This window comes from Plectropomus leopardus, chromosome 3 (assembly GCF_026936395.1).
Source record: "Plectropomus leopardus strain MGB_pleo_1.0 chromosome 3, ASM2693639v1, whole genome shotgun sequence".
Lineage (NCBI taxonomy): Eukaryota > Metazoa > Chordata > Actinopteri > Perciformes > Serranidae > Plectropomus > Plectropomus leopardus.
The window spans coordinates 14367109-14384956 of NC_142178.1; the positions used below are offsets into that span (position 1 = coordinate 14367109).

Sequence of the window (17848 nt, forward strand, 5' to 3'; positions counted from 1 at the left end):
CCCAACTGCAGCCAGAATTTTCTGACATTTGGCTAGCATTGATTCCCTACTCATTCCCACATTTACTTTATTTTTATTTTGCATGCAGTGTTATGAGATCACTTGAAAATGTAATTCACCATTCAGTTAAAAATGAAAATCCTCGTAATACATATGAATGATAAGACTATAAATATTGGAGGATTAAGCTACAGGGTGTTATTAAATTTACACATCTTTTTAATGTTCTAAACAGGTGCTGAATTCACAATAGTCAACATTAATACAGAAGATTTTTATTTTGAGAGATTATGGCCTTGAAATTGTGTGTGTCCCGAAGCAGCATCCCATCCTGTGGTTTGTTTGTGACTTCATGTAACACGACACCGCGTCCTCAACCTTTCACTGATTGAATTTCATCCATGCAGCAGTTCAGCCACCCGCTCTGATGTTATAGATTCAGCAGGAAATACATCAGACGAAAGATGCAGCTGGTGCCAGCCTGTGTCGTTAATTCATATGCAGGCTACGATATTGGGACACTGCTGGTGTCGCTGGCACATATGGTCTACAAATTTTAGCTGTCATCATCATCAAAAAACAGTCATTATTGGCAATAAACAAATTAAACCTTGGATTGGAGGTGAAATCAATCGATCAGTTGATTGACAGAAAAATAATTGACAATTCTTATGATAATTGATGAATATTATTTCAGCCATTTTTAAGCGAATGTAGCGAAAAAACACCGAACATTACCAGGATGAGAGGATTTGCTGCTTTTCATATAATCCTAAAGTGAATGACTTTGGGGGTTTCTTAGGGCAAACAAAAATGTTTGGAGACTCTTGAATATTATTATTTAGACTAAACAATTATTCATTAGTTAACATATTGCACCTTCATTCATAGTTAATTTGATTACCATTGAAGAAGCAGGAGCAAGATAATCTTTTCATATTGTTGCTTAAAAATGACTGAAACAGTTTACTCATTACCAAGATAGCTGATTCAGTTCTAGTTGATTATTTTTCTTTTGTTAAACTAATCAATTACATGACTTAACGTTAGTTGCAGGTAGGGCTGGGCAGTATATTGATAAGGTGACAGGAGACCAGACATTGTCCCAGATTTGGGATGTGGGAATATTGTAAGTGTTGTATTTTCCTGGTTTTAAAGGCTGCAGTGCAGTTAAGTGCTGTTATTTTCTGAACTTGTCAGACTGTTGTAGTTGCTCTATTATTTGCCGTCATCCGCTTAGTCATCATAGCCACACTACTGATTATCATCTATCAAAAATCTAATTTGTGAAACCATCAATAGTCAAGTGGACGTTATCATCGCAATATCAATTTTGAGTTAAAAAAAAATACTGATATTTGATTTTCTTTTTACTGCCCAGCTCTAATCAATCATTTAACATCACTGCAGTATCTATATCAAGGTTTTTGGTCGAAACAAAAAAAGTGATGTTTGTTTTTCTCCATTTTGCCAACCCTAGTTGCAGCCCATCCTCAGACTGAAAGAAAACGTTTTTCTTCTTTTAGTTTTTCTATCAGCAATATTTAACAAGAAATCTTAATCTACCAGTATTAACATGCATTCAAACACCTTTTAGATGAAAACCTAAGACACAGAACAAGAGGCCTGTTTGTAGTCTTTTCTACAGCTATGGTAATGTCTCGTCTCTGTTGGTGTTGAAGTTTTGGCTTGTTTGTAGGCTTCTTATATGCTACTGCTGTAGCCTACTTTGTATGCCCTCGGTGAACAGAGTGTGTTTTTTAAGACGGCTTGTTTTCCCTCCAGCCTCATTTTCCGCTGGAGTCGGGAGTGGGAGTGGGAAATCAGTGGACCTCGGTGAGCTAAGCTAGCATAGCTGTTTATTTGTCTATAGACAGTGAATGAAGCTTGTTGTCCCAGCGACGGCACATACGCCTGTGTCAGCTGAATCTGGCTTCACTGGCAGATGTGGGCAGAGAGGTGGTATGTGGCCAGCCTGGATGAACTTTGGGAATTATTGCTTCAGTGATCAAAGAATTCTGGGTATACTGGACGACCCCCAGTAGATGTGCATGGTTATTATAACTGTAAATGGACCACCTGTGTAGGTGACTATATCACAGCATGCAGACGCATCTGTTTTTATGCAGGGGGCTGTGCTTTAGATGAGTGGTTGGGGGAGAGGGAGGGAAAATGGATTGTGCAGTAAATTAAACAAAAGCAAAATTGCCATATTCTTTTAATGCAGCAGCAGTTAATATCTCACAGAGACATCCTTAAGTGCATTTCATAGCTAATACTAAAGTACTTTTTTCCCCTCAGCAGCTGTTTGTGACTTGTGGGGTGGTAATTGATCTGTCGATTGGGGCTGATCAGATCAGATTGATGGATGAGAGGAGCAGCTGCTGCGAGTGAATGCAAACTTTTAGACCCATTAGAATGAACGATTAAATTTTACTTTTACTGCGCCGGATGTTTTGCTGCTCTGTATGTGCCAAGAGAATGCTCTGCACTCCCGAGTGTGGTGCGGTGAATAACCGAACAGTACGATACACAGGGTTTCCCACACATTCATTTACTTTTTTGCGGGCTGCCACAATTAATACACCTGCCACCACCATCACATTTTTGAAGCTGGACTGTTCATTAGGAATGTTATTGGTATATACACTATATGGACAAAAGTATTGGGCCACACCTCTTAATCACTGAATTCAGGTGTTTCATTCAGTCCTATTGCCTCAGGTGTATAAAATCTTGATGAATGGGCAACAATTCCCACAGACACACCAAAATCTTGAAGAAAGCCTTCCCAGAAGAGTGGAAGCTGTTACAGTTGCAAAGGGGGGACCAACTTCATATTAATGCCTATGGATTTAGAATGGGATGTCATTAAAGCTCCTGCAGGTGTAATGTGTAGGCGGCCCAATACTTCTGTCCATACAGTGTATATACAGTTCAGTTATTCATAGCACATCTGGGGAAGAGATGGCACTGCAGTACGTCAGGCGCAGTGAAAGTGAAACTTTCTTCTGCTGGGTTTATCAGTGTGATCTGATCAGCTGTGAATGGATTGACAGACAAATCATCTACCCTGCGAGTGACAAACTGCTGCAGAGGAAAAAAGGAATCCATGGCCGCCTGCGCTGCGTTCACAGACCCTCAAAGACCCTCAAAGATCTCTGAATTTAGAGAGAGGACAGATACAAAGGGACGCACAGGCTTTGTCAGCTACTGGCACACATACACTCTAATTCTGTGGGAAACTCTGATATATGTTTAAACAATGCTCTAAATGAACTGTCCAGCTCCAAAAATAGAAAACCTATTTTCTATGTTCGGATGTTTTTAATTAATCGTGGCAGGCCGCCACAAATAAATGAATGTGTGGGAAACCCTGTGATGACACACAAATGAAATGCACACAAATTTAAAAAAGAACAGATTGTGTAGAAAAAACAACGCCCACAAACTTTTCACTCTTTATTATACAGCAGCCTTAAATGATGTCGCCAAATCCCCGATAGAAGTGGTACCAAATTAATTGGGACAGTAAGAAGATCATGCTGCATAGAGAGGGATGGATGGATAAAAAGAGGGGAAGGGGTTACCATCTGGGTTTGTTTTTATCTGTTGTCTCCATAGCCTGTGTGTGTGTGTGTGTGTGTGTGTGTGTGTGAGAGAGAGAGAGCGAGAGACAGAGACAAAGCTCAGCCCAGTGTCCTTAACAGTGTGCTGCTGTAGGATGCAATAATTTGATCCTTCTCTTGATTCTGGTTCTCAGTTAAAGCGATTTAAAGGAGAGATTAAGTATGATTGACCAGACAGTTGAAAGTAATGTCTGGTCTTTATGTAGTGTCTGTTAAACCACATTTGCTGATGTTTCTTTACTGTTTTGAAGTAACTTGGAGCAATTTAGTGTTTGTTTGTAATTTTGTAGCTCACAGGAAATGAGAAAGGCCTTAAATAGCCAGACACTGGTCAGCAGCCTCAAAGAAAATACTAAGTCTGGAGGTGTGAGTTGATGTTTGTGGATTTCGAGTTCCTTCTAGTGAGGTTGGCATCGCTGTCAATGGATGCAGCTGAAAAGCCAGAAAAAGATTAACATTTCTGTGCGTGCATGTGCATGAGTGATCAGCATGTTTTCCATTTCGATAGACAGTCTTCACAGAGGACACTCAACCACTCATCTGTGCTTTTCCTACTGTGACATGCAAAATGTCTTCCATGAAGAAGCCCTGTTTAGTATGAGTGTGTCTTTTTTATTTCCAGTGGCCGTTGATGGACCATCCCTATGAAGAAACAGGGTTACAATGGGACAGAGTACCTCGGAACAAGAGGTCCAAGGAGGCAGCCCAGAGGTTACAGAGGTCGGTTTGCTCGCTCACTGGATTTATTTGCATAATGATAAAACACACGGGTTAAAGCCATAAAATCTTGGCATTCAAGTATGCACTGCTTGCCTTCAGAAGTTCTTAAGGGAGCTCACATAAAAGGCAAAGTCCATTTTTTTCTGCCAGATTTTATATTTTAAAGGGAAAGAGAAAGGCCTACTTTAGACATGCACACTGTCACAAATAATAAATAAATGATCTGTGAACAGCCATATTGGTCTTACACAAAATGGGGCAAAGCAGCCCACCGGCAAAAAACGATCTTATATTTGCCATTGAGAAAATACACTTAGATAACAAGTTTAGTGGCAATTAAACAAGCAGCTCAGGGCACATCAGCAGCTCATAATAGCAAACTGTCTTACTGGCATCGCACTCAACATGAACTTTTCCTAACAGTGGCCGGATGAATGTGGCTGGAAAACTCAGAACTTCTCTCCCAGCTGAATATGAGAGTTCAAACGGCCACAATCACAGGTCATAATATTCCCACAATGTAGCAGCCTTTCTCAAGTCACTGGGGATCTTGAGCTTCCCTTTGAAATAAACTTTTTGCATCAGTTTTTTATCCTACTTTGCACTGCTTCTCCTACTTTGAAAATAACTGAACCAACCCTAGACCTCATCCAGAAGCTTTACACCACAAAGCGTCTTGAACTCAACCCAAAACCCAGTACGTTGTTCATGTCAGGCTCAACCTCAACTTTACGTTAGACTTTTCTTTCTGATATATACTAGCCCATCATTTCCTGTTATGTAGTCCTTGTGTGAAACACTTTGAAAGATGCTACATAGAGATACTGTAGTTGTTTGGAATGAGCGAGTACACCATTATTTGTATTTGTAAGTATTCAACCAACTACATCATCTGCATCTGCACTTTCCAACCAGAAGTGGGTTTAAACTGGAAATGGCTGGGACAGAAACAGGAGTTTTTATTTCCAGCCCCAAATTTTTACGAGATGATCAGAAGTTGCCATATTTATATTTTATTACTATTTTACTACTATTTGTAGAACCATCTCAGGATTGAGCTTCCGAAAGTTTTTGATCACAAAAATTTGTTATTGAAGGCAGCTACCCAAATGAGGATTTTCCTACATCATGACACATGTCCCAGTCATAACAAGTACATTATCCATGTCACTTTTTTTCATCCAAGTATTTGGCTCAACCCTAGCAGTTATTATTATTATTATTATTATTATTATTATTATTATTATTATTATTATTATATGACAATGTTCACATGTACATAGCGGCCTGTGAAACATGACTGACTTTCAGTTTGTTTCACTACAGCTCGCGAATTTATGGTAGCAATTACCTTCACTACACTTTCCACACTCACACTTTGATTTCTAAACTCCATTGCGTCTGCTTGAAGCCTCCAGCTTAATTGTATTCCTCTGTGCACATCCTGCCTATGCGCTCTCCCCATCTGTTAGTCAATATCCCCAGTGTCCAGCTTAGGCCTTTTACTGCCAAATAACCCTTAGCTCCTCACACGGTAATCAATAACTACTGATAACAGACATGTACTCCCACTGGCTGTCAGCCAAACACTAAAACATATTACTCTTGTTCTTAAAAGCTGTATCTGATGGCTAGTTAGCCAAACACACACAACAAACAAGCTTATCTTGGCCATGGCATCTCCACTCCCTGCACTGACAGGCATGCTTTAATGTCTGAAAGAAGTGCTTAGTTAGATGTTCGATGGACTTAAGTTAGCCTATAAAAGTCTCCTTGATCAAGCAAAAAAGAAAACTACTCTGCTTTCTATTCTTTCTATGTGTAGCTGCTTGTTTTTGGAGCGCAATGCGAATCATTACAAATAAGCCATTTCCTTATGGTTCTTATGCTTTCCTCTTAGCTTTTCTTTCTTGGTTTCTGTTATGCTTCATTTCTTTTTGTCTCCTGCTGCCTCGCCAAGAGTCCAGCTCCCATCAGTTTTCATTATGTCTTGTTGTCAGCCCTCGAGACTTGTCTGTGTGTAGTGAAGCTACACTGCTTCACAGCAGCAGAAGACCACATTATACCCTACATCCATGTGTGACTGACATGGACACAGCCATACCACACAAGGGTGGAGATCAGTTTAGACGAGGTCACACTACATGTTTTTTTATGCCTATTCAAAGCCAGACCGGTCTGCCCCAACCACTGCAGTAAGTTAGGACTTAGAAAAGCAGCGTGCTTGATATTCAGCACAGATTATCTTGTAGATTTATCCACAGACTGTTACCTTTTTGGTGGACTCCATACCACTCGGAGCCTGATAGTATTGTCTTTTTTAACACCCTCTTGTCTTTATTTTCTTGCCACCTGCTCTTTTTTAATTTCTGAGCACCTTCTCTCTGTGTGTTCTAAGCACTTTCAGTTTTCTGAGCACATTCTGTCTTAATTGTCAGAGCACATTTTCTCATAATTTTCCGAGCACATTTTCTTGTAATTTTGTAAGCACATTCTCGTAATTTTCTGAGCAGCAAGTCTCTTTTTTCGAGGCTCAGTCTGCCCCCACTAACATAAAAAAATACTTGATTTAGTGTTATCAGCATTCTTTCCTTCTATTGTAGCAAAACACATAGGCTCACCTTGGCTACAGGGCATGTGTACGCTCTGCAGTTACATGTCTCTTAAGGTGTAATTATGGAAAATCTTCTCTCACCTGGGCTTCACATTTGGAAATCTCAGTCTGCATATACTGTGGAGCAGAGCAAAAGGGCTGCGAGAGGTGCTCACTGTTTGTTTTAGCAAAAGTTTGAGAAATATATAGATGGAAGACACATGTTAAGGCACAAGCCCAGAGAAGGTCAGATAAGATGTTCATCCCCGTCTCTTCTCTTGTCCCAGGCCCTGATAGTCTGACATTCCTGGCTCCAGGGCAAATCCCTTATTGCCACATTCCATTACACTTCAGTGGCATTGAAACCTTCAGGCCCACACAGTGTTTCAGTCTTAATATACTGTAGAAGGGTGCAGCCGCTGGGTACATGCTACTAAGCAAATAGCACCGCCTGAAGAAGTTAATGATGTTTGTTTGAATGAATATTTTCTCTGTGTTTCTCTGCTCATCAGGACGGGTTTGATAACATCAAGATATTTGTGGAGGAGGAACTACAGACGAGCATGGTGAGTGCAGGGAATCTACCATACATGAGTCACTATAGGAAAAGAGAAATGAAATTTAACTCAGTAATATTTAGAAAGTACAAACATGCAGATGAAATAATGAAGTCATAATTTCAGTGCATTAAAACCTCCAAGTAAATATAATTTTAGTGCTACAGACATAACTACATTTTGTCATTGTACGACCTTTGATCCCGTACTCAGATCAACTCTTTTCTCTCTTTGCTTCTTTTCTCTTCAGATGGTGGGGATGGTGATTGGTGCAGGCATTGCCATAGTCCTTATCGCCATCCTCATCTTCTTCATCTTGCGGAGGATCCAGCTTCGAAGTCAGTAAATCCTAAGGACCCCATCTCACCATGCAACATGAAGTTATAGTCACAAAAAGTGTGAACCTTAATGTATTTCTGTGGTAATTTGTAATTTCCTATATTTTTCAGACATAGAAGCTCAGGAGGCCCCCAAATACCGCTTTCGCAAGAGGGACAAAGTCATGTTCTACGGACGAAAGATCATGCGTAAAGTGAGTGTGTGGCTGGCCGTGACCTTGTGTCAGTCTTATCTCGTGAGTGCGATATCTCAAGAAGGCCGTGAGGGAATTTCCTCAAATTTTGCAAAAATGTCCACTGATTTGAACGGATTTGAATTTGGCAGTGAAAGGTCAATGTCACTGCAACCTCAAGAAAGATCTTTTTGGCCATAACTCAAGAATTCCTACACTAATTACGTCAAATGTCAGTTATGATGAGGAAGTGCTGAAATTACATCCAAATGTTCAAAGGTCATCTTTTCTTTAAAATCATAATGTTCCTCAACACTTTTCTGGCCATTACTAAACATCATATCTCAGGAACAGTGGTGGAGACATTCGGATACTGAATTGGTGACACTAATGTTAGTTGCCCAACTTGAAACAGTGCCGGTTGTTGAGATCTTCTGTGCTGCTCGGTTGAAGATGTGTGTGAAGCATCCATGTTTTCACAGATGTGGATTTATATTGTAACTGCAATTTGACTGGTTAATGGAGCCACATGACTGCAAGGCGGTAATTCTAGTTTTTTAATTGACTAAAGTGGCAATATAATGGAAAGAATTTTTCAACCAATATTTTTTCCCAACAGGTCTCTCAGTCTACCTCTTCCTTGGTGGGTACATCCTCTTCCTCTCGGCCACGCCTAAAGAAGAAACAGAAGATGCTCAACATTGCCAAAAAGTACACCAAATAACTCACTCCCACCAACATAACATTTCTATTACTGTCATGACCAGTTCACTGTTAGTGGCTCACAAAATCCCAAATCTCTTGATCTAATTCTACTGTCTTCCTGTATGTCTGCTGTGCAGGATCCTGCGCTTTAAAAAGGAGGTGCCCACCCTGCAGGCCAAGGAGCCCCCTCCCTCAGTGTTGGAGGCTGACCTCACTGAATTTGACGTGGCCAACTCACACCTCCCCTCTGAGGTGCTCTACATGCTCAAAAATGTCCGGTGGGTGTGTTTTCTTTGTCACAGCTGTGTAACTGTGTTCTTATGTAAAACGCCGTCTTCTAAAGGCACAAACATGTCCTGACATCACAGCGTTAATTTGCATGATAGGCAAATTCTCTGAAATATGTGCATTGCTTCCACAGACATGCCTTTTGAGATGTGTGTTTCTGTTGTGCAGCAGTTGCCTAGCAAACTGCGCTCATAAAGCTCAGTTAATGGCATTCCACGCAATTTAACGCAGACTTTTAAAAAGCCCTGCATTTTTGAATATACAAACTTTACTGATTAATGTTCACACCTGTACACACCTCTTTATGTTAGTGTACAAACCTCCTAATAACCTATCTGTCGTCCCTCTCTGCAGCGTGCTGGGTCACTTTGAGAAGCCCCTCTTCCTGGAGCTGTGTAAACACATGGTGTTTGTGCAGTTCCAACAAGGGGAGTACGTCTTCAGACCGGGCCAGCCTGACAGCAGCATCTACGTGGTTCAGGATGGGAAACTAGAATTGTGCCTTACTGGAACGGTACGCAGGCTTGTTTGTGCATGCATGACCGTTTATCCCGATTACCTGGTTATTTAATGTGTGTGTGTATGTGTGTGTTTTATGTGTTTGAGGATTACATTACCTAATGTGTAATGCACATGGGAGAAAATCCACTCAGGGGTTTAACCATGGGAGCTCTGACTTTAACAGTGTATTAGCATCTATTAACATTTAACTCAGATAATCTCATTAGAGAACTGGGGGGGATATGGCTGTAAGCAAAAGTTCTTCTCTTAATAACAAATAAGTACATTACAGCCTTTCAGTTGCGTTTTACCTCATCTGCTCCACCTGTCCCTGCAATACACTAATTTTGTCCATTTTAGGGGTGACAGGGAATCTTTAGGGGTAAATAGCAAGTAATCACTTGAAGCTGAAGATTGTTATGCAACTAATTTTTTCTAGTCATAAATATGTAATAAACATGCTTTGGTCAGTGGCCTTTTTAAACTTTGAAAGTGTAGAGTGTATAGGGGCTTAGAACATTATAATGGAAGTATAAAATGGTAAAATCCATGATGTACATGATTAACCTCCTTTTTTAAAAAAAATAAAATATTGGTTAAATTAAGCAATTTTGCCACACATTGTCACGTCATCCAACTCATCATTTGAGATTGTGCTTCTCTTATGTATTTAAATTTATTTTTCTGTGAACGCACTTCCATGCTATGTAGTGAAATGAGCCTCCTGCAACCAAAATGCACTCAAAACTTTCATTTATTGTTGCTAATGCCACCTTCATAATTCTTGACTGTGGAAAAAGTCAGAAAATAGGTGTGGAGAAAAAAGAAACCCCAAATACAACCACAAATCACAGAGATGCCGATTCATACATAATATCATATGACATCTGTGTTTTGCAAAATATGGAAGTTAATTTGTAGAGGTGTTTGTCGTTGGCAAACTACAAATGGATCACAAACAATTACTACAAATTACTTGAGGTCCCCAAGTAATACTAGTCCCAAGCAAAGAGGGTTTTAGATTGGATAATCCTCCCCATTAGGCTTTATATTAATAAAATCAACTGTAAATACTCATGTTCTTTGAAAAACTTAACAGGGGTTGCTTGACGTGCATGTCTTCCTCATGTCTTCCAGGATGGCAAAGAAAGTGTGGTGAAGGAGGTTTACCCAGGAGACAGTGTCCACAGCCTCCTCAGCATCCTGGATGTCATCACAGTAGGTCACACCCACACAGATCTGCACAGTAAAGTGTGCTGCGTCACACCTGCACACACAAGCTTCTTCAAATCACATTATTCACACTTTTACTGAAAGATGTGCAGCCCTCGCTATCAGAGTTTTAGACCCCACCCACGTCTCTCCTCCCTCACATCATTCACATTCACCAGCTGACTCACCCAACCTTCTCCGTCTGGCACACATGTGACTCATACATTGATTCTGATAAAAAAAAAAAAAGAATCCTGTGATAATCTTGTAATAAACTGGATGGGAGCAGCATGATGTCAATGCCTGACTTGAACTGAGTGTTTTAAAATGATAATCACGAAGATTTTCATTTTTTAAATAGATGAATAAAACATTTCTTCAAGAGCTGTTGAGAAGAATCAGTCTCTCATGTCAGAGCTCCTTTTCTCAAGTATTCTGTGTTCTTTGTGTCCAGGGCCACCAGAAGCCTTACAGAACGGTGTCAGCACGGGCTGCAGAGGTTTCCACTGTTCTCCGTTTACCTGTTGATGCCTTCCTCTCTATATTTGAGAAGTACCCTGAGAGCCTGGTGCGGGTAGTACAGGTGAGATGTTTGTTTAATTATGTTTATTCTTTTTTCAGTCTTCCCACTTCACAGATCGAAAAGACTTTAATTAGTATTCTAATATATTAAGTCAGTCTTTCAAAAGTATTAAAAATGTTGGGGACAAGGGAAGTAGGATTTTGAATCTTTATTTTTTGTTGCTTTTTTTAATGTTGTATTAAAATCTAAAAATAATTGGTAAGATCTCTTTAAAAAATAATCATTTACTGAATGCCTCTGGCATTAACATCAGAGATCATAAGATAGCGAAACTAACGCTCATATTTACTTTCTGGCCGGGAGACTTATAGCAGAGGATCCACTGTCTGTCTGCTAACTGTCCCTGGACGACACAAAGAGGTTCATAATCACTGAAAACGGCCATTTTGCGGCTCAGTGTGTTTTATGCAAAAAGTTTTTCGAACTTAGCGTGATGGAATTAAGGCAGTGGAATCCCACATGTTTAGTGAGAAACACAGAATCGCTAAGAAAACCGGCCAAAAAAACCCCAAACAAAAAACAGCAGGTATTTTCCCGTTCTGTTTCCATGCCTGTGAAAGTGATTTTTTTCAGCATTTAAAGTAGATCATCTTACTTTTTCACTGGTACAAAAAGTCCCATTTTATGTTAGAATAAACATTTGGGATAAATTGTCCCTAACCCTGTGATTGATGTCAGTTCATGTTTTTGTTGTTGTGTGTGTTTTTTTTTTTTTTCAATTTTGGTAAATTTAAAACTGGTCTTAATTCAAAAAAAATCCAGGTAGCATTGAAAAGCCTTACAAAGTCTTAAATCTAACTTGCCTTAAAGTTTTTTTGTCTCTCTCTCTCTGTCTATCCCTCCCGCTCAGTTACTGTTGGTTAGAAATGTAAGCTCACTCATAAAACTGAGGTGGTTTTGATAAAAATCATCCAGCGGTTTGCATGTTTGGGGAAACCACTCACTTCCTGTTTTATCTCTTCAGATTATCATGGTTCGTCTCCAAAGAGTAACAGTCTTAGCCCTGCACAACTATCTGGGACTCACCAATGAGCTCTTCAGTCATGTGAGTTTATCACACACACACACACACACACACACACACACACACACACACCCACACACACCCACACACACCCACACACACCCCACAGTTCACCAGACTGTCTCATGCAAACATCTGTTGTCGATGTGGTTTGGCATATATAAGGAATTCTGCATCATTAGCTCAAAACACATGCTGCTTTTATTATGATTTCAGTCACTAAATGTTGTGTCTCTGTTTCCACTCACACACACACAAACACACACACACACACATCATATTACAAACCATTCACACTTGTCCTATAGGAAATGCAGCCCTCGCGTCTGCCACCACCATCTCCACACCCAACTCGCACCAGTCCCATCCGGCATGGTAAACGCTTTGGCAGCCTAACTGTGCCTGAGGAGCATCGGGAAGCTGCCATTAAGGGTGAAGCTTCAGGTATGGGGGAGAGACGAGAGAGACTGCAACATGATGTTGAAATGTTTGTAAATGATTAACTCTGTGAAAAGCCGCTAATGTCATTCTGAGAAAATGAACCGTTATTATACATGTATTGGTTTCCATTAAATCTTGAATATATAAATATCTTTACTCTACAGTGCGTTTAGTTTTTTGGAAATTGTTTCACCTGTGGTTTCCTGTATGTACAGGAGGGGAACAAGGGAAGGATGGAGCAACAGTGCCAACTCTCAGCAGGACCATCTCCATGCCTGTGGACATTGCTGGTGAGTTTTCTTAATGCTCTTGTGCTATTTTGAGAAAATACTTGTCTAGAAACATCACTGAAACACCTGAGACAAAGTTAAAAGAAGATTTGATAAATGATGTGAACATGGTACAACAAAAGAGTTCTGCACAAATGTCATAAAAACAGCCCGCTCAGCACTCCTGATGCCATACTTATCGGCAATGCTCTACACGTACCTGATCTTTTGGGCATGTTCACACCTGTTACATAGCTTCTTTTGAATAGATATAAACTGTTATTAAACTCGTAGCTGCTTGAAAACACAAGTTCTCTGTTCTCTTTATAATGAGGCAGAGTGCTGTTAGAAAGGTAAACAAAACATTATCTCCACCATCTGCACGTTACCATGTTTATGGCATAAAGACACAGATGTTGAAACATGACAGCCAGCAGCGAATCGTACTGAGGGCAGTCTCACTGCCCACTTTTTCTCACTGATGCATTTATGACAACAACAAAAAAAAGCAGACAGGTCCATCTGGCTTAATTTGCAGGGATTGAGATTTGATTTTGTTTTTCGAGAGTCAAACATCTTGCTGCTTTGTGTTCAAAATATTTCTGGAATCAGAATAAAAGGTCCATTCAAAATGTCCAATTAAAACCGAGGAAAAAAGTTTCCTGAGGCAGGTGATTTTATACACTTTGGCTACCTGCATTTGGGTTGTACGACTCAACTTATTTAAAAAACAAATCTGCTCGTTTTTATCTGCTAGCTTTATGTCTTATATCAACCAAATACAAGACCATATCAGTTGTTGCCAGATCTCACGAGACTGTGTTGCTAAAACATCAGACAAGTCTCCAACAAAATGAATTTGCTCTTGATTTGTGTGTCTGAAACATGCCATTTTAGCGCCAGAATGTTTGGAAGATATGTCGCTTATTAACTTCGGTGACTATGAGGGTGAAATAGTCATAATCTCTGCTCACATTCACCTCTTCCATTGGAGTGAATACACTCAGGATGTGCTGCTCGTCTCCTAAAGGGGCGAGGCAGTAGTGAAGACCAATGTGACATGGGCACAGAAAACACTCTAAAGTGGGTCATTTTGTTTCTGAACAGTCTCTGTTTATACTTAGAAAACATGTGACTAAAGCTATAAGAAATCATCTGATTGTTCTCAAAAAGTTTTGTAGGATAATAGCCTCCCTGGCTGAAAGAAGAATGTCTTTGATTTAAACATTTTTCGACTCATCTTTTCAGTATAGTTACTTTTAAATTGGCACTTTCATTTCATGATCATTTTCAAACCAAGCTTCACGTTTTGCCTCATCTCCTTTTTGGGGCTATTATTATTGGGCTATATTTAATCTGCTCTAACACAATAACTGACTAACATCAAAATCAATGTTTATCTGAAGACTGAAGATTTGAATTTTGTTTGTGCAGGTATGCAGAAAAGTCTGAGATCGGACTTTGACATGGCGTACGAAAGAGGACGGATCTCTGTCTCTGCAGAGGATGGAAACACTCCTCCTACATTTACCCGGGTCAGTGCACTGCAGACTCTTGAGACATAAAAGAGATAAGGGTAATTGATCTCCTGAAATAAAGTTGGGCAACTGCACCAGCAGCTACAGTGTTTGAGAACAAAGACTAAAATCTGCTACAGAGCATGAAAAAACAAAGTCCAGTACTAATCTACTAAATCTTTTTTTCTTGATAACTAACAATGATTTTTTTTACCATAAAATTGCTCTCCACTGTGTGATATTAAAACATTTGTTTTGTTTCAAAACATCAGTTTTGAAGCTGGAAACTTGATTGTTCAGTAGTACATCAAAAGCTGAGCTACATATATGATATAATCTGACAATTATCATATTCTAAGCTAAAGTCTTTAAATTAAGTCATTTATAATTATGATAATTCATAGTTTAAAGGGCCACATCTCTTGTTTTGAACAGGAGGAAGTTTAGATTGAGACGCATTTAACTTTTTTATGTACGTGTGCCATTGCAGTCTGTATCCCAGGACCAGCGGGAGCGGAGGGTGACAGTGGATGAGGTTCCCTCAGGGATCTATCTGTACCCAGAGGAAGAGCCGGGAGTGGACAACATCTTCACACCAGTGTCCAGTCGATCCTGTGCTGCTCTGTTTGAGGAAGCTCAGAAAGAGATCCTCAAACTCATGAAGATTGAGGTTTGTTCACTTTTTCAAGTTTCTAATCATGTCTTTAAGATATTATGTAATGGTATCTCGTGGCACTTATGTAATATGCCACAGAAACTGTTTAAAAGAGGAGAACAATAAAGCAGAACTTATCGTTAAATATTTTTCAGATGCTATTTTACACAACCTGAATTGTATCAAAAACAAAAATTTAAAGATTGTCTTTTTGGCTTTTGCATTTATTTGAGGTAGGACAGCCATAGTGTGAAAGGAGGAGAGAGAGGGGAAGACATGCAGCAAAGGGCCGAGGCAGGAATTGGACCTGCGGCCGCTGTGGCGAGGACATAGCTTCTATACATGGGGCACTCGCTCTAGCAACTGAGCCACTTGGCACCCCCTGAATTGTATAAATTTTTAGCATTGTAATTAAACCAAGAGGGACTAGTAAAAAATTACTGACAAACTTCATTTTTATAGAAGTTTTCTTCAAGATCAACTCAAGCTCTTAATAGAATTGCCTCACGTTTACGTCAAAAAATGTAAAATAAGTAAAACACCAAATGACTACAAGATAATTTAACGCATTATTTCAAATCATACATTATTACTCATGAATCCTCACATTTTAATAGTACAAAACAAGAAAGATGTCAGCCCAAAACATTCATCTCTACCTGTGACCATAGTGCTGGATGTCTTCTATAACATGTCAAATAGAGATATCAAATGTCTTCCTACGTCACATTATGTTTTTGTATAATTTTCAGCTGAAAAAGTCAAATACATGTAGAGCAGGGCTCTTCCAATCATCACATATACTGTAGAACCAAATTCTCATGGATTAAGAAATAATAATAGGCTCATTACATTATTCTGTTTTTGCATGAACGAGCACATTGTTGCAAATCACTGTGGACCATCTGCTGACGGATTATGATGTAGAAAAGGGGTCAGTCAGAGGAGCAGGGCGACTAGGGTGGGCTACAGCGTCAAGCCACAGCCTTTTATGTGCTTTGCAATATATAAGAACAATGATGACAAACCACAGTTAGGTTTTGATACCAGTATGCGAAAGTGACTGCATTTATTGTCAAGAAAACCCAGTTTATATTGAACTAAACTCCCAGTACTTCTGTACCACATCTATAAAACTAAAATTTTAATGCCGTTTTCAGCCCAAGACCGAATCTGGTAGGAAGTTGTACTCACGTGTTTTGATGCAACATGTTGTAAACTGTCTCTGAGGACCTATTGCTGCACTTAATATTTCAAAACATCATGCTGGTGTAACTGGGTTAAAGCCTGATTGATTAAATAAATGTTGCAGAATCGCCTGAAGCTTGACATCCACCCCAAGGTGAACGACAGAGAATGAAGACCTTTTATCCAGTGTTCCTCCACTATGACTCTTTTCTTTTCTATTACTGCTTGGATTGATTTTTTGAAAATGTTTCTGTCTTTCTTCCTGAATCCAGGAGCCATCCTTGTTAAATGGGAAAGTGACTCTGCATCATGCAAAAGCTGGAGCTGTCTTAGCCAGACAAGGAGACCAGGTACCGAACCACGAGATATACTGGACTCTTTTATTTTTGAAAACTCCTAACAGACTCATCTGTCTGCTTTTAGCTGTATACTGCCCCACAAAGGCAGAGAGCAGCAACTGCAGAGGCAGCTGAGGAGCGACACAAGTTTTCAGGCTGGTTTGGAAACTTTAACAGATAGGAAGGGTGTAACACTTTGATTTTACGTCTATTTATGATGATTATTTTACCCTAACAATCTTTCCATAGAACCTGAATAATACCTAAAAAATGCAGATACTGCACTTAACCTTTCAATTATTCCCATTGACTTTGAGGTTAAATACATTAAAATAAAAGCTGTTCTTTCACTTTTCTTCTCTATTTTATCTGGTGACAGAAAGTAGACCTTTTTTAATGATTTTCAGTTGCTTATATGCATTAAATGTATTACTCTGATCACTACCTGCTTGTCCAGAATTTATTTCATTATAATGATTTATTTTAGCATATCTTGTATATTGTAAATCAGGTCTTTAAAAAAAGTCAGATTCATGCCTTTCCTTGATTTTCATCAAATGCGTAGGTACTGTTGTTTGTCTTTGTAGAGCAGTATAGTGGTTGGAGCAAGTGTAGTAACCAAATATAGTAACTGAATCACTGCAACAAAGATTTGAATGAGTCAGATAATACAACAAAGTTATTTTCATCCCCCCCGTTTCTGTTTCTCATTCCCCTCTTTCAGGACGTGAGTCTGCACTTTGTCCTGTCTGGTTGTCTGCACGTCTACCAGCGGATGATTGACAAGCAGGAAGCTGTCTGCTTGTTTGTGACCCACCCGGGGGAGATGGTAGGCCAGCTCGCCGTGCTCACCGGAGAGCCCCTCATCTTCACCATCAAGGCCGTCAGAGACTGTACTTACCTCAAGATCTCAAAGTCGGATTTCTACGAGTGAGTTGATCGCCTTTAATTTGGACAAACAACAATGAAGAGAGTTTATTAAAGTTGGTTTTACAGACCACTTTCAGCAGGCATGCAACTGAATCTGCTATTATATTTGTGCTCTCATTAATAAAGCAATATGTAATTACACATTCATCCCATGCCTTAAAAGTTTCAATTTCAAATTGAAGCTAAA

The 17848-nt window shown here is 39.6% G+C and overlaps 1 protein-coding gene across 3 annotated transcripts in view; it reads left to right on the top strand.

Moving 5' to 3' along the window:
• The window catches only part of pnpla6 (patatin-like phospholipase domain containing 6), a 39165-nt gene that overhangs the window by 2506 nt on the left and 18811 nt on the right, over positions 1-17848 (top strand). For all 3 annotated transcript variants that reach the window (XM_042484718.2, XM_042484720.2, XM_042484719.2), the window contains exons 2-17: positions 4252-4349; positions 7455-7508; positions 7750-7837; positions 7949-8031; positions 8630-8721; positions 8853-8993; positions 9358-9517; positions 10642-10722; positions 11171-11299; positions 12264-12344; positions 12632-12767; positions 12980-13054; positions 14468-14568; positions 15041-15220; positions 16666-16743; positions 17456-17661. In XM_042484718.2, coding sequence (XP_042340652.1) covers positions 4293-4349; positions 7455-7508; positions 7750-7837; positions 7949-8031; positions 8630-8721; positions 8853-8993; positions 9358-9517; positions 10642-10722; positions 11171-11299; positions 12264-12344; positions 12632-12767; positions 12980-13054; positions 14468-14568; positions 15041-15220; positions 16666-16743; positions 17456-17661 — 1742 coding nt within the window. In that variant the 5' untranslated portion in view covers positions 4252-4292. The remainder of the gene's footprint in view (positions 1-4251; positions 4350-7454; positions 7509-7749; positions 7838-7948; positions 8032-8629; positions 8722-8852; positions 8994-9357; positions 9518-10641; positions 10723-11170; positions 11300-12263; positions 12345-12631; positions 12768-12979; positions 13055-14467; positions 14569-15040; positions 15221-16665; positions 16744-17455; positions 17662-17848) is intronic.